Here is a 24,937-nt window from a genome sequence, read left to right as displayed (position 1 = left end):
CAAATCTTAGCCGAGTTGAAATTTGATGGTGAAGAGACGACGATTGTGAGTGAATTGGAATTCATTCCAGAGGATACACGTTATTGTATTGTGGAGGAATATGAAAAGGAAATTGTTGGCCAAAAATGTCGGATGTTAGTAAGTGTGACTTGGAATCATGCTTTTGATAAGCTACCAGAAAATTATCTACGAGAGTGGGATGATTCTCCTAGTGATAGTGAAGAATTAGATTGGGAAGAAGAGGTTAGTTTTGAACATAAGAAGCTTTTCCATTAGAAAATTATATACTCGGATGTTTTATTGTTGTTCTTTTTTTTTTTTTTTTCTTATCGGATCTAATCACTTTATTATTCTTTTGGCTACAGCTTATGGAGGTGACATCCAATGACACTGGTGTTTATATTCAGGGCCGTAGCAAGGGGAGGGCAGTTGGGGCGGCTGCCCTGGGCCCCTTGTTAAAAAGTCCAACTTCAATACAATACAATGCCCCAGAAAAATATATTACCTCCGTTAATGGTTATCTGCAACTTTAGAATATTTTATATCTCACAAATAATACCCCAAAGTTGCAGATAACCATTAACGGAGGTAATACTTCGTACTAAATAATACTATGTATATATATTTTTAAGAAAAAAGAAAACAAGAAGTGTGTACTGTACAACACTACAATAGTGCCGTAGAATTCCAAAATATCAAATGACATTTTTGGTCAACGTATTTCTTCCCTAATTTTTTGCCTAAATTATTCACTTTCCTAAGTGAATTTGATTAACAAAAAAAAAATCATTAATTTTAATTGTATCCCCGTTTTTGGTAATTTTATTTTTCAAAATGTATCTCATTACAATTTTCAGTTAGTTAAATTCCTTCTCTTTCTCGATTCAATTGAATATGAAAACTAAAATAAATGGTCTTTTTACTCTTCAATTTTCAACGGGAATTTAGCTAATTATATATAATTCTCTTTGCATACCATACATGACTTTATTCATCAAATTCTCTTATTAAATTATATTTTTCTTAAAATGTATAACTACTTTAATTCAAATATTACAAAATTTGAGGAAAAAAAATCTAATTGATTGGTTGGATACTTGGTTTGAATGGTTCGGCTGGTGTAATTATTTCAACGAGAGTTACAGGAATATAATTTCAATGTTATGAAATTTGATGTTTTTAAAAATTATTAATCATAATAAAATATGTATTTTCATTTTGCATACCCAATTTTCTTAAAATTTTATATAGTATATGTGAATTAGGGCCCCAATTTATGTTTTTGCCCCAGGCCACCGAAATCTCAAAAACGGCCCTGTTTATATTCAACCACGGCTACTACCATTGTGCGATCGAAAATGGTAAGTGGAAATGCGTTGTTTGAATTCTGAATAGTTTTCTTTACACATACATGTTCAAAGGCGGTGTATATTAATTTATTATAAAACGAGTTAAAATTAATTTAAATAACTTTAAGGTTACCTTTTCTATTAATAAAGTTTATCTTACAAAAAAAGAACTTATAATGTACTGTATTAGATTAATCATATTAGTCTAATCACGTTTGTATAAAAAATTAATGTACAGCCGTTGTACACTAGACTTATTCAAGACAAAATTGGTACACTAATTTGATCTAATTTTAATTATTCAGGCTCACAAAATCTTGCCCCGAAGAGCTTGTGGAGATATTTTGTGTTTCCATTTGTTCTTTTGATGACTTTGGTGATGTTTCGAGTCTCACCGGAGAAATGGATGCATATGAGATGACTGAAATCAAGAATTGCTTTAGTGTAAACGAGTTGGAAGTTGGCATCTTATATCCGCACCTAGCTCAATATTGTATCACGGCTCCTAATTTTGGTATGTTTTGTGATTTGGAGGATACTAAAGGTCATCAAATCAGCAGAGGATTTTTGGAATACAGTGAAAGGATTCTGCTTGAGTATAATAGACGTTTGTGCTCCATAGTTCCGGGTAAACACGGTTACGCGGCCGCATATTACACGATGTTTCAGGATGCAATACAAGCTAGAGTAAAATTTACATTATTGACGCCTGAGAATGAAGGCGAATGTCGTGTTTATGGGAGTATTAATGGTAGGTATAGCAACTACAATTACTCCACCAAATATGAGAAGGACTACTTTCAAAGTATTCTTTATGAAAAGGGCAAGTCAGTGTTGGTAAAGGGTGGTGATGAACTACCTTTGAGAAAATCTGTGATTGCTGTGCCATCAATTGCTTCACTTATTTTAAAAGTTGATTTGAATGTTTTTGTTAAGGGTGAATGTGTTGAAACACTAAAGGGTAAGGTATCATTTAAGCCTCGAGATTGTGATACTGAAGATCTCAAAGAGCAACAGATAATCAACGGGTTGAATTCATCATCGACGTATGGTTTATTAGTTTCTGTGGAATGGGGGTATCAAGAAATTGTCCAGAAATTTAATTTAATATAATAAAAAAAAACACATACATATCAATATTAATATAAGCCCTTGCCTCAAAAAAAAAAAAAAAAAAGAAGATAAATATAAGCCCAATACAATGGCTATACTTGCTACTACCACCAATTGTAGTTTCTCCTCGTCCCATCTATACTAGAGTTACCAAACCTTGACGCAGAAAATCTATCTGGATAATGGTTTGAATATCCTTGTTTAATTGGAGTACCAGAACTAAACTTACTCCGTCGCTTTGAAGACTGCGTGTTTGAACCTTGACCACCCGCAGTCAAACCAAATATCTTGTGCTTCTTGTTTGGTGCAGAAGGAGACCTCCAGCCATATGAGCCGTTTTTAGGGGGCAGATCACCAGGGTGATCTGTCATCCAGCCACTCCTCCGGTTAGATTTGCTCGACCAGGTAGGACTTCCGTTGTCAAATCTCTTATGGGTATTGCCAAAATCATGTGGGGCAGATTTAAATCCTTTGCTGGTCTTGTAGTCACTAGGGTATTTCTTGGTTGGAGTTGATAAATCACGAGTTCTTTTCTTGGCCTATGACCGCATAAGAGAAAAGAAAACTTGTCACTGATGTCCAAATCATCATTATAATAAAATTAAGGTTATAGGATTCAAATAAAGCAGCAGAGATGAAGGCTAGAAGGTTGAACTTATTCCAGGAATAGGCAGTTCAATTAAATCAAATCAGTGAAGTGTCAGTGCAACTAAAGAAAGTACCTTAGAAGAATTTGTGCATTCACGAGCAAAGTGGCCTTCTTCACTGCACTTAAAACATGATGTGGGTGTACCTGCAGATGATGTCTCTCCCCGTGAACCTCTGCATTCCTGCACAGAAATAGTCAGATGCACATGCAGCTAGAAAGGCATCCTCCAAATTATAAAAAATTAGACCTCAACAGTTAAGTAATGAATGCAATATAACCCCAAAAATGATGAGTACTGAAGTAACATTTGCAATGCGTATTTGCAGGATTGGCCTATTCAGTGTACAGGGCAATTTTAAAAAGCTAAGGAAGTTTAATGTTACCCCTTGAGAATCAAACTAGATCTCAAAAGCAAAGCAAAAGAATTAAAGCAACTTGTGAATATCAGGCAAATCAATTCCTGACCATATTAAGCTAAACTCCTGTATACATGAAGAAGACCTTGTCTTTTCTTGCGTTTGTAAATAAAATCAGGAGTAATTCTTTAGCTTGAGCTTTCTTACTTGTATCTCCTGCTAACCTAAGGCTTGTGTCCCATCAATGTCCAGGATTCGCTGATTATACGATTCATATCCTTATAAATTATAATCCTCCACTTCCTACTTTTGTAAATAAGTGAGACTCTTGGGTGTTTTTCCAAGTATTTTCATCACTTACGCTTTTCCTTCCGTTAATATATACAACATTCAAGTTTATTAAAAAGCACAACAAAATACAAACTCAAACTTCTTCTTCAGATTTAAGTCTATTAAGGGTGTATGAGAATGTTACGCAAATATGACTTTAATATAGGAAAGAAAAAAGTCATAAGCATTATGAAATAGAGAAAGCATCAAAAATAAAATACTAAAACACTGATGGCAGTTAGATAAAAAGCAGTATAATCAGCATAACAACGATGAAGTACAAGATTATACAGAAATGACAAAGTGCCAACAAGGAAAAGAATGAACATTAGAATAGCAAAATATATGGGCTAGGAAACAGAAGAAATTTCATAGCAAATTTTGAAATAACATTGAACAAGGTCATGAGCCCCAGCACCTATGTTACCTGGACACGGCATTTTGGCCGGCATACCCGGGTCGATACGACGCGACACCGATCCGGGTATGAAATCCGTTCCGGATACTCCATTTTGTTCTCGGGTACGGCGGCCATTGAAGGAGTTGAAGCTTTGAAGAAGATGAAGACGGTTCTCAAGAAAAGTGTGTGGGCAGTTGAAGACGGTTCTCAAGAAGATGAAGACGTTTAGTATATTTATTTATTTATTTATTGAATTTAATTTTAAAACTTTTAAAAAAAACTGTGTGGGCAGTTGTTGCTTCCCAAGAAAAGTGGTACAAATTACTAGTATTAGATTATTACTAGTTTGTTGGCACTACTTTGGCTTCCCAAGCAAGGTTTCGAGTGTTTTTCTTTTGAGTGTTTGTATATACAGTACTATTTTTGATATATTATGGACAAAATTATTGCCGTATCCGTACCCGAGTCCAATGTTAAGACGGTGTCCCCGTGTCCTAGATTTTTTAGAATGGCGTATCCGACACTCGGATACGTACCAATATCGGATACCCGTACCCGTGTCAATGTAACATAGCCCAGCACAAAGCATTACTCCCACTTTTCACAAATAATAAGTCATCAGTTGGACCAAAAGTAGTGCATAAAGCATGATGCAGGTTAAGAGAATAGAAACAATACCTGTCCATCATGTCCTGACTGACCACATTTGAAACATGAAGCTTCACTTAAAAGAGCATCATAATAGTCCACACAGCAAAGATGCCCAAATCTCTTGCAAACATAACATTGAATTTCCTGGTAACATTTATAACCAATAAGTATGGTCAGGAAGATACTTTCTAAAAAAAGACAAGCACCACATCACAAATAAGATTCCGCAAAATGCAAATGTGCATTCTCTATAGTCATCTATGGTTATATTTACCAAATCCAAAGTTCAGAATAATTCAACAAATGTTTTACTAGTTTAGGATTGAACTATGACTCAACTCTTTCAAGCACAAAGTCTAAACTACATAAACTTAGCATAGAACAACAATGCATTCCAGTCTCAATTTTAGTCATAGAACAAATACAGCACAATATTTATGTAATTTTATTGACTTGTCTATGCAAAGAAATACAGATTGAAAAAAAAAAAAAAAAAAGGAACTACAAAGAAGAAAATATTTCAATGGAAATACTCTGAACTTTTAAAAAAAAAAAAAAATTAATCCCCTTAAATTTCCATTTTAATTTCCTAGTATGATTGCTTGGTCAGCTGCCTTTTTTACAAGTAATCCTTTCTACTTTTCATTGCAGAAATTCAGCTGGATGAGGAGGAAAAAAAAGAAAAAAGACCTTGAGATCATCAGGTAAGTAGCCACTGTTGCATGAGGACATGGAATGAGCAGAAGCACCACATTTTAAACACAAATCTGAGGCCTGAGAACTGCGCTTAAACTTTTTAGGACAATCTTTGGCACGATGACCCTCTCCCTTGCATATGTAGCAATCCTTTCCCTACATCATTGCACACAGAAATTACAAACATTGACTTGAAAACTTCAAACAGTACAAGGAAGGACAAAGAAACTTCTCAACACATTACGATAACAAATAGCCCTGAAAGTGAAAGCTGTCCATCTTACTATAGATAGAGTTTTACATGACAGCTTCAAGACCTTAATAGCTCAACAGGTTCAACAAATACAACTTTTAAGTAAGCCGTGAATGCAGGCAGGATAAAATTATTGGGAAGCAAGAGGACATATACCAATCTTCCAACTAACATAGGCAGAAACATAATCATATCCTAAGAGTCCCAATTTCCCTAACAGGTGTAAGAGTATAAATTAGAATGGGTAATATACTAATATGGTTGCTTTACATAAAGAGGACATGAAAAATTTGACTTTAGTGCACCTTTGAAGGTAAAGAACCTCCCATGTCACATTAGAATTCAGTTGAGCAAAAATTCTTCGAGTTCCAGTGATATGTATCAACCAAACATTGCAACATTTCTAGACTTAAATGAATCTACCAAGTCAGCTTACAACCAACCAGACAATCAAAACAGAGTGGCTCCTACGATGAATAAGAAACTATATCAATTCCAAGTAGATGACTAGATTGAACTGTTTTAGCCATCCTAGAAATAGATTAATTATATCAATAGACAAATGACAGCTATAGATACTAGATAATGCTAAATTTCAAACATTTAGGCTATTCAACAGACTTCAGAAATAGGATAAAACATCAGTAAGCAAGCTTGCCTCAGCTTATATGAATATCAGGAACACTAATTCAGTTACCTGGCTTATAAGAAGGAAGAAGCTTAAAAGTACAAATACAATCATATTCTTAAAGTTTCCTCTCTACATACCTTTTGACATTGTTTCACCTCGTGCTCAAGACTTCCACATATAAAGCAAGGCTTCTTTCTCCTGGCTGACGTGCAATTAACTGCTGAATGGCCATCCTCACCACAATTAAAACATGCTCCCCAGCTCTTATCTGGAGGGTCAAAATATCTTGGTCCGCGCTGAGGGGATAAAAAGAGACATACGAAACTAAGCTTTTACAGTAAAATGTACTTCCGAAAATGGGCATTCAGGGCCAGTAATCACACTCACAAGAAGCTTTCGTAGAACAACATTATTAGAATTGGAGTTGCCAACACCATCTGATTCGGATAACTTAACCACTTCCGCATCGTCTGCTGCCTCCACTTTATCTTCCTCCTTCATTGGTGTGACCTGAATTCACAAGATATAGCTTTTCTATAAACATTGTTTACATAACATGATCCGCAAAAATTTAAAAACCAGAAATCTCAACATCATCTCAGATGCTATGACTATCACAACTATAACAAGTCTTCTGAATATCAATGAGCCGACGATTAACATCCAAACTCATGGGTTTATTTCAGCTAAACTGCCCACCAACATGGAGCATAGCCTTGACTTTATAATTGAGTTCCATTAGTCACTCTATACTCATAAAGATCACCGCTTTTTATAATCATATCGAATATTAAACCAAATAAATTTCAGAAGTGTTGGCATATCAGTATATCACAGGAAATGCAACTGACTTAACATCAAATTTTCAACCAACATTGATACAACAGTTCAGCAATCTATCATAACATATAATGCACACTACTAATTTACACAAATATATGATACAAATATCAATCCTAAATGCGGAAAAATTAGCAATAACTATAGATTAATTTACATGTATAAATATTCAAAATAAACAACTTTAGAGCATGGAAAAGTACTTAACCATATGAATTTCAGTCTCAACTTTTTTGCCCTTGTTTTTCTTCTTCTTCTTTTTCTCCTTCTTCTCCTTCTTCCCGACGATTTCCGACGCTACCAATTCAGTGGTGACGATATCGTCGTCACCTGCAACATTGGCGGCGTTGGAGGCGCGTGACATAGCCTTCTCAACAATTTTGAGGCTCAAATCTTCGTTAGCTTCTTCATCGTCACTATCAATGAAGACAAACGAAGATTTACGACGAGATTTATGGTGCTCTTCATCTTCAGAGTAGTCCGACTTCGATCTCGATTTCGATCGCTTCCCCATTGCTGGGGTTTGCAGAAACCCTAAACCCTAATTTGGGGGTTATCGTTTGAATTCGATGAATTTGGGGTTTTCTATTTCTATTGATGTATGTGTGACTTAGTTAATCAGATGAATAGATAGCTTAGCAGCAGTCTGCAGAAATCTAGGGTTTGTACGATGTCACGTCTCCGAGTGGAGTCTGTTAATTTTCTAGGACAGTTTTTTTAAACAAGGACAGGTTAAAACGAGTTGAAACTTGAAAGTAGGTTGTTTAACTTGCTCGGTCTCGGTTAATGCGGAAAATTACCCTTGGATGGCTTTATGATTTGTTTTGATTTGAGTTGAACTAAAATGAATTGAATTAGATTGATTGGCACCAAACTAAACTAAGCTGAGCTAGAATGAATTGTTTATGAAAGAAGGAAATTATGAACGTAACAAAAGTAAACTGATTGGAGCTGAACTGAAGTGAAATTAAGATGAAGAGAAAAGGCCCTTAGTTAAACTACTACTCCGTACTATGCAAAATTACGGAGTATCATCTAGTTCAATGTGTGATTAAAAACAAAACGGAAAATGTAACTTGCGTCCAGGTGTATATAATGTCTTTTTTTTATTTAATGGAGGTGTATATAATGTTCAAGGTACACATTTGATCAGAAAATAATAAAACAATAAAATAAATAAAATTATAACACTGCAATTTGGCAACTTAGGCCCCGTTCTTTAGAGCTGTTTTGCTCTGCTCTGCTGAAATCTGCTTTGCTCTGCTTCTATTTGCTCTGTCCTGCTCTGCTTAAAAATAGTACTTAAAAATAGCTGCTTCAATCTGTTCTGCTCTGCCCTGCTCTGCTGAAACCTGCTTTGCTTTGCTCTGCTCTGCCCAGAATCTCAAAAGAACAGAGCCTTAGTGCTTTGTATTTTTATGCAAGTTATTAAAAGACTACTAAGAATATTTGTTTTTTAAATCCTATACAAACACGATCAATTAAATGGTTTAGTTAAGTCAATCTTTTTTAGAGAATACGTCCAATTGGTCTAGTTAAATAGTTGAGAGAACACGGTCAATTGGTCTAGTTAAATGGTTTAGAAAACACGATCAATTGGTCAATAATAATGACGACATATGTATGCATATCAGTTACGGAGAAATATAAAGCAGTACTCATGAAATTCATTATAATGGGTAGTGAAGTCGTGAAGACCAAAACGTTGCAAGTATGAAGTGACGCCAAGTTTGGTATGTATAGTTTGCCTCGAGATCACCAAAGAGAGCGTTATGTAACGAATAAATTTAATTTTGACTTCTAAGTGAGGAAACAGATTGTATGTGTAATATATTAACAATCTAATCACCTCGATTTCAACAACTTTTTTTACGGCATATATTGTTGAACTCAATTTTAATCACGAAGTATTGACATCAATATTGTTAGGTGGCAACGTCCTCTCGAGATTTAAGGTTGATTATGCACCAAAAGTTTGTTTATTTTTGAATGTCATTGTGCATTGATATGTTATGAAGTTGCATTACCCGAAGTTAGTGATTGTATCTCAAAATTGTCTATGTGATATGCCACTGACGTTTAAACTCGATAATAGATGCAATTGGCTTGCATTTTTATACTCCTCACTTGGTTTGACTTGAACCTCAATTTGACCAAATAATTGTTGTTAACTAGACAATTATTTCTAATAACTAATTCCATAAGGTTGTATTTAGTCTCATGCTTGCATGGTTGTATGGACAGTATAAATTACTCAAAGTGTACTCATATCATTAAATTCTACAAGGCACGATCAAATTAGGTATATAAAGATATTGCCAAACAACGATTGGCCTTATTAATTAAGATAAAACGCCACCTATGACCTTGAGGTTAGGATGAAACCATACAAGATGACACCATGAAAAGCTCGCTATTCGAATTCTATTATTTTCTACGTAATTCAACAATAAGAAAATGAAAAATTTGCAAAAAACCACTCTGCTAGACTGGATTCCGAAATGGCTCGACCAACCTTTTATAACAATTTTCTCGTAAAAAAATAAAAATCAAATTAAATTGCTAAACCAATAAAATTTTGACACGTGTCACGTATAACCTTTTAATTAAGGGTCTGTTCACATTTACTGAACTGAGCTGAACTGAACTAAACTGATTAGAACTGAATTGAACTGATTGGAGCTGAACTGAATTGAAGTGAGCTGAAATGAATATTTTATGAGAGAATGAAATTAGAAGCTGAACTGAACTGATTAGAGCTGAACTAAACTGATTGGAGCCGAACTGAATTGAAATTAAGTAAATATGAACAGACCCTAAGTTGGTAACCGGTTATAGTTTGTTTTAGGCGGAACCCTCCAAAGTTTGTATTATTTAGAAGTTTGACTTTAGCAGACCGCTCAAAGTTTGTACTTAACAATTTTTCATTATTGTTGTTATTATTATTATTATTATTTTTATTTTTTGAAAGATGTAGTATTAATAATTTGATAAATTTGTAAAAAAAAAAAAAAAAAAAAAAAATTGATAAAACTTCTAAAAAAAAAAAGATAAAACCCGTAAAAAAAAAAATGATAAACACTTCTAGAAAAACTCGAAAATGGCCATCCTTAAAGAAAAAGACGAAAAAGACCCTTTCCCTTCTCCTTCTCTCCTCTAACCTCGACCACCTTCTTCTGGCGATCTCCTTCATTTAGCATTCTCCCCTTTCTCCCTCCATCTTTCTCTCTCCTCCGTACTCTCCGCCATTAACGGCTGCTCCACCTCTTCTCTCTCCCTCTCTCTCTCCTCCATCAATGACTGTTATGACTCCTGCTCCCATCGACGTACGCCTTCTCCAACCTTCTTCTTCTTCTTATCCTTCGTTTTCGTCGCTTTCAATTTTCTATCAAATTTGAGAATTCTTGCTCAATTCATGCGTTTAATTCAATTCACTCGAATGTTGTCGATTTTGTTTGTTTTTTTTGCAACTTCAATTTTGATTGCTGTTTCGTTTGTTTGTTTTAGGGCTTTTCTGCATTTTTTTTTTGATTTTTGGGTACTTTAATTGGACTGTTTTCGATTAGCTGATTGTTCGTCGTCTTTCGAGTTGTTGTTAGGGTTTTTGATTAGGGGTTTGATGTAAGTTGGATCGGATTTTTTACTCTTGATTTTTGTTGTGTTTGCAGCAAGAAGATGAGGAGATGCTTGTACCGCATTCTGATATAGCTGCTGACAATCACCAGCCCATGGAAGGTTAAATTTCAAATTTTTTTTAGGATTCGTGTTTGAGAGTTGTCTATTTTTCGCGTTGATTGATCTCTTTTGGGGGTTGATTTGATCTGGTTGAGTTTATAAGTATGCTAATCACATTGCTAGGGTTCTAATTGTATCGTTGCTAATTAGTTTTGTTTACGTTTTAGTCGTTGCGCAAGCCGAGCCTGCTAATAATCCTGAGAATCAACCGGCAGAGGATCCTCCATCCTCCAGGTTTACATGGAAGATTGAGAATTTCTCCCGTTTAAATTCCAAGAAGCACTATTCAGATGTGTTTGTCGTTGGTGGTTACAAATGGTACTAATGAGTTGCTTTGTCGTTAATCTCGTTATGTATGCTATTGACAGAGCTTTTTGTGGGCAGTTATAAAACTTATCATACAATGTTTGATGCAGGCGAGTATTAATTTTTCCTAAAGGGAACAATGTGGACTACTTGTCTATGTATCTTGATGTTGCTGATTCTCCTAGTTTGCCTTATGGGTGGAGTAGGTATGCACAGTTCAGCTTAGGTGTGGTCAATCAAATTCATAACAAGTATACCGTGAGAAAAGGTATTGTATACTAACTGATAAATGCCTTTGCCTTTATTATTTACTTCCATGCATTTGGCTGTAATAATTACCGTATATTCGCAGATATGTCATTTCATCTTGTAAAATTGGAGATTTAGTTTATAAGTTTATTGAGCTGTAGACTTGCTTATATCAAAGGCATTGATTATAAAGGGATTATGATAGATACCCAATCAGTAAATAAAGACATGAGGTGTGACCGTGTGAGTGTGTTTTGTTAATGCTAATGTTGACTAATTTGGTGATTTGGGTGCTATGTCATACTTGTTGAGTGCAATGGTTAACATGTATGCATTACCTTCCTGGCCTTTTATGGACTACTTTCACTAGCTAAATCATGTCATGTTGGCAGTTATGAGTGCTGAAAGTAAAGTATTGTCAATGTGTAGGCAACCCAGGCCTTTTCTGGCAGTTTAGATCTTTTAAATGTTACATTTTTATTTCTATTATATCACCCTTGTGAATTTGCAGATACGCAACACCAGTTCAATGCCCGGGAAAGTGATTGGGGATTTACGTCTTTTATGCCTTTAAGTGAGTTATATGACCCCACCAGAGGATATCTTGTAAATGATACTGTTCTGGTGGAGGCTGAGGTTGCTGTTCGTAAGATTGTAGACTATTGGGCCTACGATTCGAAAAAAGAGACGGGGTTTGTTGGACTTAAGAATCAGGGAGCTACATGCTACATGAATTCTCTGCTTCAGACACTTTATCACATTCCGTATTTTAGAAAGGTTAGTCTTAACCCTAGGTAATCTATTGATTCTAGGGATTCAAGTTTATTTTCCGGTAAGCTAACACTCTGTTTGCATTTGGTATATAGGCTGTGTATCATATGCCTACAACTGAAAATGATATGCCATCTGCAAGCATTCCTCTGGCTCTTCAGAGTTTATTTTACAAGCTCCAATACAGCGATAGCAGTGTTGCAACTAAAGAATTGACCAAATCTTTTGGATGGGATACTTATGATTCTTTCATGCAGCATGATGTCCAGGAGTTAAATAGAGTTCTATGTGAAAAGCTGGAAGACAAAATGAAGGTAGGTTTTTGAATGGAATAAACTTTCATGTTGCTCATCTGTAGAGCTTATGATCTATTAATGTTTTATTCCAGGGTACTGTTGTTGAGGGCACTATTCAGCAATTGTTTGAAGGGCATCACATGAACTATATTGAATGTGCAAATGTTGATTACAAATCTACAAGAAAGGAGTCCTTTTATGGTAAGTTTTTCTGATTAGATTTTTCTGTATAGCGATCTCATCCGAGTGTTAGGTTTGGCTGTTCGGGTATATGTGATCTTAATTTCTTGCATATTCTGTCACAGACCTTCAGCTCGATGTCAAAGGTTGTCGTGATGTTTATGCTTCTTTTGACAAGTATGTGGAAGTTGAGCGATTGGAGGGTGATAACAAGTATCATGCTGAGCAGTATGGTTTACAGGTTAGTACCATTGCATGACCCTTAAGACATCCACTTTGGTTAGAGTACCACATGATTAAAGCAGTGGTTATAGATTTCGATGTCCTATTAGTTTTTCTGTTTTTCTTTTTTAGGCTAAGATCCCTTCTTTTAATATAATCTAGCTGATGTTTAAACATAATTTAGCTTCCTGAAGATTCTATTTGTCAGTATTTATTACTTATTATTTGACTCTGTCAATCCCAGGATGCTAGGAAGGGTGTCTTGTTTATTGATTTTCCCCCAGTTCTTCAACTGCAGCTCAAACGATTTGAATATGATTTTATGCGTGATACAATGGTGAAGGTTGGTCATCTCAATCTTCATTTTATATCACTTGATTTTGATACACAATTTTAGACGTTTGTATATTTATCATCTTGTGGAGTGTTTTACCAATAGCAAGCGCACAAAAAGTGATGAAAAGGGGAAACATTATGCTTTAGTAGCTCTCTTTGGCCTTCTGCTGACATCTCAAGCAGTCCCTATGATATTCTGCTGTTTTTTTTTTTTTTTTTTTTTTTTTTTCCCCTTTACCTTTTTCCATGTGCAAAGCTGATGTATTTTTTTAATGTTACAACCTATTTCACTACCACTCTCTACTTATGTCAGGTTAACGGATTTTTAGTGTGGATTATAGTGCTGTTTTGTTCGCTATATTCCCTCAAAATGCATCTTATCTGTATTACAGAGTTTGTATTTTCCTTTTACACAAATACTTGTAATATCTGTATTGCTGTAGAACATTTCTAAGTCATTTGACTGCAAATCCCTAGTTATACGTAGCACTCTTGTTATGCTTTTACCAAGTTATTTAGAGAATTTGCTAGGAAAAGATGAATATTTTGCATTTTTTAATCACCTTGCACATTCGCCGATTCTTTACTTTTCATTTTGCTATCTATAATTGAAGAGTGTTTTTTTTTTTTTTTGCCCCCCAATATGATAAAACTTATGGTTTTCTTGGTCACTTATAGATAAATGATCGCTATGAATTTCCTCTTCAACTTGATCTGGATCGCGAGAATGGGAAATATTTATCTCCTGATGCTGATAAAAGTGTCCGTAACCTGTACACACTCCACAGGTATGTATATGCCTTTGCATATTGTACTGTCTTTCTGGGTGCTTCATGGTGAAAGTTCTGGAGCTGGATTGTGTAGTGTGAGTTATTGCTTTTGCATATTGAATGGGTAACTTTTCATATGTTAGGATTGGATCAGGTGGCATTTAGAACTATGCTGTTTCATGTCTTGGGTTAATTTTTCTGTTTCATATTTTGTGTGTTTGTGGGAGTGGTTTTTGGGTCTCTCTATGGTTTTACCCAAGTTTCTTAATTTGGCCTTTAACTTCTTTAGCTTTTATTTTCTTGATCCCTGGATTGTAGCATGTTCATGTATTGCTAGTTGCAACTCTGTTGAAGCCTTGTGGTAATTTGGGGATCACCTGTCTGATTATGGGCTATACTGTTGCTTTGCTTGAAGAAAGATGACACTTCTAATATGTACAAATATCATTTTGCAGTGTTCTGGTTCACAGTGGTGGGGTGCATGGTGGACATTATTATGCCTTTATAAGGCCTGCTCTTACTGATCAGTGGTATGCATTTAACTTTTTCTGTTGGTTGGTATAATTTTTATACGTTAGCATTTAAAGAATTGCACATTAGAGGATATGCTGTATACTATGGCTTTTTGAATGTTTTATGTAGTTACATTAAAATTTCTTGGTTTTCTTAATTTACCATCTATCAAAATTCCCATGTAGTGTGTATATGTTTAGAATGTGGTTTGACTCATTTCGGCTTGGTATAGACAGTCTAGTATTGCAACTCGTATGGCTTAATAATTCTTGGAGTCATGGCTAGATCATTTCTGGACATAGGGAATTTTTTTAACTAGCTCTGAATGTTAGTGATGCATAAATCTTGATCCCCCCCCCCCTCCCCTTTCACATTAGAAATTACATGAAGAGAAGTCATTTAAATTTAATTAGCAAATTTTAAATCTGGTTTGTTATCTTGTCACTATAAGCCTATGAGATTAAATCTGTTCGAATAGGGAGGAATACATGACACATTAGGGATAACATTAATGTGGAACTTTTTCTGTGCACACTTCAAAAGTTTACCATAAAAAAGTTCCAAGTTTTACAGAATAGGGTATTGGAAGTTCTGACTTGTTTAATTGGTGATAATTTTCTGGGGCAGCTGGATAGTAGTATGCTGTAGTGCCAAATTTAGGGTGCGTTTGGCTGGGAATTTTAGAAAGCAATGGGATATGATACTCCCATTTCCATTAGTAGGTGTTTGATTGGCTATGTTTTGAATTATATTTCCCCACTTTCTTATTGGAGCTCCCCATAAACCCTTCACAAATCAAGCCCCACCTCTCCTTAATGGACTTGAGTTACCCCTTTACCCTTCTTGTCACCTCTAGCTCCTTACCATCCCCATCCCTGTCCCCACCAACTAACTGCCCACCACCTCTGGACAAAAAGAGGACTTATAAGTTATGCAAGCTGTTTTATTTCCCCAAACCAATCAGTTTATGCTGACAATCAAATTTATTGAGGCTGATAATATTTCAATCAATCTCCTAACATTAATTCTGAATCATTGACATTTTGCCATTATTTAGCCAGCAAGTGACTCTCCCCCTCAACTTGCAAATCCTCGATGCTGTTGCCACTTTGGTACTCATTAATCGACTGCTGTTGCCTCATGATTTCTGTTTCTATTTTGGTTTAGCATAGCTGACATTAAAGCTGTAACTGATGGACTAAGGGCAGTAGTTTGGATGCCATGTTGTTCATATTTTGTTGGTCAATGATGTATAATGCAATGGATGCATCTGCTCTCGCTCTGTCAAATTTGAAACTTTCTTTATGTTGCTTACTAGGTACAAATTTGATGATGAGCGGGTTACTAAGGAAGATTTGAAGAGAGCTTTGGAGGAGCAGTATGGTGGTGAAGAGGAGGTAAACTTTATTTGGCACTGTGGGAATATTTCTTGTATGGATCAAGTCATTCTACATTGTTTTATCTTTACAGTTACCACAGACAAATCCTGGTTTCAATAACACTCCATTCAAGTTCACAAAATATTCAAATGCATATATGCTTGTTTATATACGTGAAAGTGACAAAGAGAAGATTATGTGTAACGTTGATGAGAAGGACATTGCAGAACATCTTAGGGTAAGACTTTAGTGTGTTGCTAATTTTTTTGTTGTGTTTTAAGATGCAATGTTTAAAGAATTAATTTTTATTTTTCTGTATCCAGGAACGCTTGAAAAGAGAACAGGAAGAAAAAGAACATAAGAAAAAGGAGAAGGCAGAGGCGCACCTTTATACCATCATAAAGGTTACTGCTTTTTCTTTCAGGAAGTAATCCTAGGTATGTATACTCTTTCCTTGTCAATGTATGTTCTGATTGTAACTATTTTTTTTCTAGGTTGCACGAGATGATGACTTGACCGAGCAAATAGGGAAGGATATTTATTTTGATCTTGTAGACCATGACAAAGTTAAATCTTTTCGTATTCAGAAGCAGGTGCCATTTAATGTTTTCAAGGTAATTCTTCCATATATCCTTATTTTATTTGAACATACTACTGGTATGTGGAAAAATCCTCATAGCTAGGTCTTGTCTACTATCCTGGAAAGAGTGCAGCATTGTCTGGAGTGCAAGTTTTGAATTTGAAATAACAATACTTTTGATACGTATTGTTAATGAAACTTTTTTTTTTTGCTTTTTTGTTTTTTAATAGTAAAACTAGTTTTGACAGGATAATCTTAAAATTATAGTTCTTGGATCACGTCGCAGATAATCTTTAGGATTGGCTGCTGTCTTTTTACGGAGAAAGTGTATCCAATGATAAACTATTACTGCTATATCTTATATGTTTAAATTACTTGTCAAAAGGATATTCTTAATAAGTTTAACAGCGTTGCTATTGAAATTATCTTAGGAACCTGGCAGTTTTATTTTCCATCTTTTGTGGGACTACTCCTTACATAGGCCTTATGCCACCTTTTAGGTTATAGGTCTCCATGTCATCTATTAGGGTTTTTTCTTTTTGTCTTGATCAGCACAGCACTTCACTGGCCTACCGGTCTGAGCAATTTTTTTTGCTTGATTCATACATAACCTTGACTTTTTGCCCATGCAGGAGGAGGTTGCTAAAGAATTTGGCATTCCAGTACAATTTCAGCGGTTTTGGCTGTGGGCTAAGCGCCAAAATCATACATATCGACCAAATCGACCATTGACACCTTTGGAAGAAACCCAATCGGTATGTATTCATTTCCAACCCTTTGCATTATGTGTTTGGCAAGTATTTTCAGATCTTAAAAACATGTGTAGATTTTCCTTTTTTCCTGTGAATTTTGTTTATTAATGACTAAACTGAAGGGATACCTTTTTCCCGCACTGTTTTGCGTAGGATGATTTTAATGTGATAAACATTTGGCTAGTTGTTTATTCAATAAGTATTTGGTTGAATTGAAGATATCAGTGACAAGAATGCATGCTTTTGCTATTTTCCATGTGGTGGATCTCATGAAGAAGTTTTTCGTTTTGAATTTGTGTTGTAGGTTGGACAGCTAAGGGAAGTATCTAATAAGGTTCATAATGCAGAACTTAAATTGTTCTTGGAAATAGAGCTTGGAATAGTAAGTTTCTGCCATCTTCTGTTTTCCTCTTTTTGACTTAGATTAAAATAATTTTTGTAAAAAGGGAACTAAGTTTTTTGTGGCTGAAAGCCTGAAATAGCATAATTGCAGCACTAGGCAGAAACGGTTTTCTGGTAATGATTAAAGCTGTTATACTATCATACAGGATTTACGACCTCTTCCACCTCCTGACAAGACAAAGGATGAGATTCTATTGTTCTTTAAGCATTATGATCCTGAGAAAGAAGAGATGCGGTAAATTTGATAGTCTCTAGTGATCGTTATTACGTGTACTGCATGATTTAGCCTGCTTTTGCTATTCAGGGATGCAATCTAATTTATAATGGCAGTAATGTTTTTCCTCCCTCTCATCACTTCAGTTACGTAGGAAGACTTTTTGTTAAGGCCACTGGAAAACCAGGAGAGATTTTAGGAAAGCTGAAGGAATTGGCTGGCTATGCTGCTGATGAAGAAATTGAATTATATGAGGTTTGTTGTTCATCAAAAGTTATTGTTGTTTAATATGACATTAATTGCAACTTGGTATACATTATGATATCCTTGTTTTGGACAACAAATAGTTGGAAATTTCTACTGTTATGCACCTACAAGTAGCATTTTAACTCGTATAGAGACTGCTTTCTACAGATGCTTAGGCATATTTTTCCTTGATTACATGCATTACTTACTGAGTTGTTTATAGCTCTGGTCACACTTTTTTTTTTCCCCCTATATCACTGTAATTATTAAGAGTATGGCACTATGGCGTAAACTGTACAGATTGTCTGATGTTATATGTTATGGTCTCCAGGAAATCAAGTTTGAACCAACTGTTATGTGCGAACATATTGACCGAAATCTCACTTTTCGTGGTAGCCAGGTATGTCTTTTAGAAACATTTCCAACTTTTATTTGTGACTATGATGTATATTTCCATTTATTTACATCTTGATCTTTGCCTACCAGCTTGAAGATGGAGATATAGTCTGTTTCCAAAAATCCCTTCCAGCTGAAACCGCAGAAAAATGCCGTTATCCAGATGTTCCCTCGTTCTTAGATTATGTTCACAATCGGCAAGTATGTTTTCTTCTTGAACTTCTATTTACACAACCTTTCAGTTGCCGATTAGGAGTATCTCTTTTCAAGTCTGAACTGTATATAAGTGGTGATGGGATGACATTTAGCTGTTATTGTGTATACTTAACAGATATTGTCAGTTGCTATATCCTAAACTATCTTTGCATGCTATTACTGGGTTTTGTAGATTAAAAAATTACAAACGTTTGTGTTTGCAATTCTGATATGTATTTTTTTCCTACTCACTTTCTTCCATTTGAGCTGTCTAAAAAAGTTCAACTTGCATCTACTTTTTATTCCTATTTTGGAAAGCCCATCCCGCACTATTTACACCTTTTTTCACTCACACTGAACCACTTTTTTTTTTTTTTTTTTTATACCTTATCTCTTATTTTATTTACTCTTTCCTTGCTCCTGCTTTCTTTTTTCATGCACTCCTAGATTTTAGAAACAAGAGTCTATCAGGAATGATGGGGGTATTAACAGATATTCGTGGTCAATTTTAACATAGTTTGTTTATGAAATGAGTAGTCATGCAACTGAATAAACTTAGAAATTATTATATCAGACGGCTGTATATCAGTTATCAAATTCCTGGTATAGGTATCCTGCATGTATCTCATTTGAGAGACTTAGTTTTTCCATCTAGAGCTGACATAGGAGCTGGTCCTTGGTAGTCTTCAAACTTTGTAGCTATTTATTATTCGTCATCAAGATCCTAAGTGGTGGTAATCTTCTAGCATTTACACTACACTGGTAGATGCTGTGCGCCTGTGCATCTCGTAATCTTCTCTCCCTCACCCTCCCATATGTTTGCTTATGTTATCTTTGTTCTTACTTGAAAACATTGATTAAAGTTACTCGCATTGTATTGTCCTTGCATTTTTCCCGTGTAAACATTTTATTTGATCTTCCTCCATTGGTTTGGTACTTTGAGTCAATCATATATGTCTTGACCTTCCAAAGCTTCTCAGTAGCTGTTATTCTCTTTATGTTACTTAAGATAGCTGATTATATGTAGGTTTTATTTAACCTGTTTATGCTGTCAATATGTGCATATCTGTTGGTTGTGTCTCTCTACCTTATCTATTTGTTTGCTTCATAGGTTGTTCATTTCAGATCACTGGAGAGACCCAAAGAAGATGATTTTTGTCTGGAGTTGTAAGTTGGCCTTTTTTTCACTTCCGTATTCATTTATGTGTGCTTGATTAAGGGATGTTGTATGTGTGAATGGTATGTCCGCTCTTACCCTTTTTACTTTCTTTGATTAATGGTAGGTCAAGACATCATACATATGATGATGTAGTAGAACGAGTGGCTCGACAGCTTGGTTTGGACGATCCATCCAAATTAAGGCTGACGTCTCACAACTGTTATTCTCAGCAACCAAAGCCCCAACCTATTAAATACCGGGGTGTGGATCATTTGTCGGACATGCTGGTCCACTACAACCAGGTAATGGTTTATTTATTAAGCTTTTAAGCAATGACAGATAGTGGTTATACGCTGTGTGTTAAATTGCTTCAACCTCCTATAACTTCATTTTAAAATTTCAGACTTCTGACATCCTGTACTATGAAGTTCTGGACATACCTTTGCCAGAATTACAAGGCTTGAAAACTTTGAAAGTTGCTTTCCATCATGCGACAAAAGATGAAGTGAGTTGGTTGAGATTCTTTTTATACCTTTTATTTCCAGGATTTGATGTGTTCTCAAGTAATTTTTTTGGTGCCTCCTTTTTTATCAGGTAACCATTCACACTATTAGACTGCCTAAACAGAGTACAGTGGGGGATGTTCTTAATGATCTGAAGACAAAGGTAAAGACTTGGTTTTATGCAGTACACGTGTGTATGTTGCTATGCGCCTTGTATTTTGTGCATATCTTTGTTCAACATTCCCTCTATTGCTGACTTAAGCTGTTATTCTTGCAACTCAAATTCTTGTTATTCATTTTGCGATTGTTGATCTTTTGATTGACACAAGTATTGGAGTGTTAATATCCTGAACTTCTGACCTCTCAGCTGCCCTTATCCTATCATTATTAATTATTTGCCTTTTCTTGAGTAGGTTGAATTGTCACATCCTGATGCTGAGCTGAGGCTGCTTGAAGTATTTTATCACAAGATCTATAAGGTACAGCTTATATCTTGTCATCCGATAGACTTATTGTTCATTTTTAACTGTTTCAAAATGAATAGAGTTGCCTCCATCTTTGTCCTTTGACCTTGATATTACAATCTGTATGTATCTAGTTAAACAAATATTTATTTTGCTCCTTTTTGCAGATTTTCCCTCCTAATGAAAAAATTGAGAATATAAATGATCAGTACTGGACTTTACGAGCAGAAGAGGTCAGTGTTTCCTTGTAGTCTTCCGCTCAAAATATTTGGTTACTTGACTTCTGTGGTTAACATTATTAACTTTGACCAGTATTTTTTTGTAGCTACATCATTGTTTAGGTTTTGATAGTGTTAATGTTGCCAAATTGCCTTCTATGGTAAATCATGTATTGCTAGATATAACTTTCAAATTAATCCTGACATTGTTTGTTTATCTCTTTGTTTTGTAGATTCCTGAAGAAGAGAAGAACCTGGGTCCTCATGATCGACTAATTCATGTGTACCATTTCACTAAAGAGACAGCGCAGAACCAAATGGTAGCTAACTTACATTTATAAACAGTGCTTTCAAAATCTCTCCCTTCAACCTCTTTCTGTTTGTCCCTAGTGATAACCTTTGATTTTTGGACTTGTGTATGATATTGGATCTTTGAATACATCCTGATTGACTTTCCCTTAACAGCAAATACAGAACTTTGGTGAGCCTTTTTTCTTGGTGATTCATGAAGGAGAAACTTTGTCTGAAGTCAAGGTGAGAATACAAAAGAAATTGCAAGTTCCAGATGAAGAATTTTCTAAGGTATGCTGATTTTATATGATACTGCATTTCATGGTTATCTGTTCAAGTTGACAGTCAGTCTGGTTTTACGGCTGTTGATGAAAACATCTTGTTCTTTGCTTTATTTCGCCAGTGGAAGTTCGCATTTCTTTCATTAGGGCGTCCAGAATACCTCCAGGACACTGATGTTGTGTCCAGTCGTTTTCAGGTTCTTTTTAATTCTCTTTTATGTTTGTCTATTATCTGCTCGCTATGCATTTTTCATAAGTTGATTTTTTTTTTTTATTGAACTGGTCCTTCTGTCTCTGCCATTCAGAGAAGAGATGTTTATGGTGCGTGGGAACAGTACCTTGGATTAGAACATGCTGATACAGCTCCTAAAAGAACTTACACAGCAAATCAGGTAAAAGTGTTTTATTTTCTGGTTTGTCTTGTCAGCATACCATGCCTAAAATTTATTTAGTCTAGACTGATATGTCATATGAACAATGAGATCTATAAAGTAATCTAATTTCATGTATTGCATGATCAAAGTTGAGCTGTGACACCGACTTTTGGTTTGAAACATTTGGTTCTATTTTTAACATGATAATGAATTGGATTTAACTATGATATATTGCAAATCTGAACTGGATTTAACTATGAATACATTTATATGAGTTAGAACACTGCTGAATCATTTAGCATACATTGTTACTTTCTCTCACTATCAGATCTTGCAAGTTCTTGATGCACTTAGTGCTGAAAAAATTTGGAAGTGTTCTTCAATTAATTTTTGTGGTTGGAAATTGCAGAACCGTCATACATTCGAGAAGCCTGTAAAAATCTACAATTAGGGTGATTTTGAGATATAATTCTATTTGCATGGGCGGACTCTGGTATCCTTAAGGGGTACTCCATTGCTGTGTTAGTAGTCGTCATGGTTCATTGGTCCAGAGCAAACCAGCAAGCACCTAGCATATCAGATGCCCTGGTCAGTACGGGTGTCGGCAAGGATTTAGAATGGATTTTGTTAGCTGTATAATTCTTTCTTGTAGTGTGTATGTGGAAGATCTTTTTCTGATGCCGGTATTTGATTTTTCTTATCGACCACAAGTCTGCAACCCTCGTCAAGCTTTTCAAGTCTTCCATTTTTACTTATGGAGTTGGTTTCAATGGCTGTAATGTGTGTTCCTTGGTACCCAGCCACAGTTGTAAGTTTATAAAAAAACGGTACATAGATGAGATTTTGGCTTTAGGAATGTGTACACAGCATAGTTGGGGTGCCCGCTATTTTTTTTCGTTTGCTCACCTCTCCTGTTTATTTAGGCACATGTCTAGTTTTGGGGGTTTCGTACTGGTAATTGTTTGTTTGTTATTTATGCAGCTCCCCCGCTTTCTATTTATTTATTTATATTTTTTACCTGGTCTTTTTCCCTGTAAAAGAAGTTTGTCAAGTACAGGCTTGATGAGTCTAAATGAGTAGAGATTTTAACAGCTTCATTTATGTGTAATGATGAAACCTGAGTTAGTCGGAACATTATGCAGTATATTTTCTGGAGATATTCCACGCCCAATTATACGTGACACTTGTCCAAAAGTGCATTTGTAGCATATTTTCATCTTTGATTGCAGACCTGCATGAATTATCTGGTGAAAATGCTTTTATTCACAAAGTAAATGTTTATTATAGACATTCTCAATTATAAAATATCTTCAGTTATTATAATGGTGACTTGGTGAGCCTTGAGATTATGAGACTGTTTTCAAGAATTTGTACTTGACAATAGTATGGTAACTTTAAAAAAGTCCATCTTAATCAAGAATTTGTAATACACTTGGCTAACTATACCATTTTCAAAATTAATTCATTCCAAAAACCCATTGACATTCATCCCAGTATTCCACCTTTATAATTTGGTTATCCTTTTTTCGGCCTTATTTTTTCCTCTTTCTGCCTTCATTTTGTTGTGAAAAAATGGATAATTAGTTTCTGAATGCTTTTTAATAAATTGTACTACCTCCGTTTCATGTTCTTTGCAACTTTGCAATATTTTATATCTCACAAATAATGCCTAAATTTGCAAAAAAACATGAAACGGAGGTAGTAACAAAGATTTCATCCATAATATCGTTAGTTTTGTCCCTTAATAAATTGTAACAAAGATTTCATCCCTCAATAAATTGTAACAAAGATTTAGTCCATAATACTATACAGTATTTGATTTCGTACCTAAATACGAATAATGTACTCCTGCCATGACAACATAACATGTTAAGATTTTTATTTTAATTATTTTCGAGGAATAACATGTAAGTTGAAATTATACTTGTACTCTTTTCAAAAAAATAAAAAGCAATTATACTTGTACTCAACTAACCGTACCGGAATAGTAAATTCAAATAAAGTAAAAATCCCTTAAAAGAAAGATAAAAAGTAGTATAGCCATTGTGATTTTAATCTGGTTTTTCTTTCATGATAAAGAAATTTTTATAAACCGAAAGAGCACACAATTCTTACAAAACTTGGGAGAAAAAAGAAAAATGACAAATATAAACTCTATTGCATAGAGGCCACAGACTCGGCATAAAGTAGTACAACGTACAAGTAATACTCCTGCTAACAAAATTTCTTGTTTTTATTCAATTCTTAATTGTTTCTTACCCCTTTTAACCATAATAATAATAATAATAATAATAATAATAATAATAATAATAATAATAATAATAATCTCTATTGCATTGTTAATTTGTTATAGAACTCTGTAAAGTAGTACCGGTAATACTGTGACATAAAATATGCTTGTTTTAAACTTTTTTTGGAAATTTTATCAAATAAAACTTTTAAATGCTTTTTTTTTTTTTCACAAACAATTTTTAAAATTTATTTTATGAGAAAAAACCAGATGAATATTTTTTTAAATGCATTTTTTTTTGAGAGATTTTAAATGCATTTTATCACACAATTTTAAAAATTTATTTTACGATAACAAATCCAATGAATAATACTCCCTCCGTCCCTAAATTACATTTCTCTTTGGAAATTTACACGGGAATTAAGGAGGGAAGAATAAGACAAATAACAATAATTAGATAATGCAATGGGAAGTACAAAGATAGATTAGTTATTACTCATGACATGTCATCAATCATTTGCAAAAAAAAAAGGACCAATCACATGCTCCTAATTGAAAATTTTTAACCAATCATATTTATTGTAATTTGGCACAAGGATTATGAGTG

At 34.8% G+C, this 24,937-nt stretch overlaps 2 protein-coding genes across 2 annotated transcripts; one reads left to right on the top strand and one right to left on the bottom strand.

The window, feature by feature from the left end:
• Nucleotides 1-2,424: 2,424 nt before the first annotated feature.
• Nucleotides 2,425-7,866, bottom strand: LOC145617254 (uncharacterized). The gene is made up of 7 exons (XM_081671951.1): nucleotides 7,477-7,866; nucleotides 6,816-6,938; nucleotides 6,566-6,724; nucleotides 5,539-5,700; nucleotides 4,876-4,992; nucleotides 3,185-3,292; nucleotides 2,425-3,001 (listed from the first exon to the last, which is right to left on the bottom strand). The coding sequence occupies exons 1-7, from the start codon at nucleotides 7,780-7,782 to the stop codon at nucleotides 2,567-2,569; spliced, it is 1,410 nt and encodes a 469-aa protein (XP_081528077.1). The 5' UTR covers nucleotides 7,783-7,866; the 3' UTR covers nucleotides 2,425-2,566.
• Nucleotides 7,867-10,420: 2,554 nt separating this feature from the next.
• Nucleotides 10,421-23,271, top strand: LOC145617744 (ubiquitin C-terminal hydrolase 12-like). The gene is made up of 32 exons (XM_081672495.1): nucleotides 10,421-10,594; nucleotides 10,937-11,003; nucleotides 11,171-11,321; nucleotides 11,420-11,577; nucleotides 12,070-12,335; nucleotides 12,425-12,643; nucleotides 12,718-12,826; nucleotides 12,931-13,046; nucleotides 13,272-13,370; nucleotides 14,042-14,151; nucleotides 14,589-14,663; nucleotides 15,965-16,043; nucleotides 16,117-16,263; nucleotides 16,349-16,429; nucleotides 16,520-16,639; nucleotides 17,238-17,360; nucleotides 17,662-17,739; nucleotides 17,906-17,994; nucleotides 18,120-18,228; nucleotides 18,551-18,619; nucleotides 18,706-18,816; nucleotides 19,922-19,977; nucleotides 20,094-20,271; nucleotides 20,373-20,474; nucleotides 20,564-20,635; nucleotides 20,886-20,951; nucleotides 21,104-21,169; nucleotides 21,388-21,474; nucleotides 21,620-21,736; nucleotides 21,849-21,923; nucleotides 22,032-22,118; nucleotides 22,510-23,271. Exons 1-32 carry the CDS (start codon nucleotides 10,565-10,567, stop codon nucleotides 22,549-22,551), a joined length of 3,354 nt encoding a protein of 1,117 aa, XP_081528621.1. The 5' UTR covers nucleotides 10,421-10,564; the 3' UTR covers nucleotides 22,552-23,271.
• Nucleotides 23,272-24,937: the final 1,666 nt, after the last annotated feature.

The sequence above is a fragment of the Chenopodium album genome, chromosome 26 (assembly GCF_948465745.1).
Source record: "Chenopodium album chromosome 26, dcCheAlbu1.1, whole genome shotgun sequence".
In the NCBI taxonomy this organism is placed as follows: Eukaryota; Viridiplantae; Streptophyta; class Magnoliopsida; order Caryophyllales; family Amaranthaceae; genus Chenopodium; species Chenopodium album.
The sequence above is the reverse complement of the archived record's forward strand: the minus strand, read 5'-3'. Positions and strand labels throughout refer to the sequence as shown.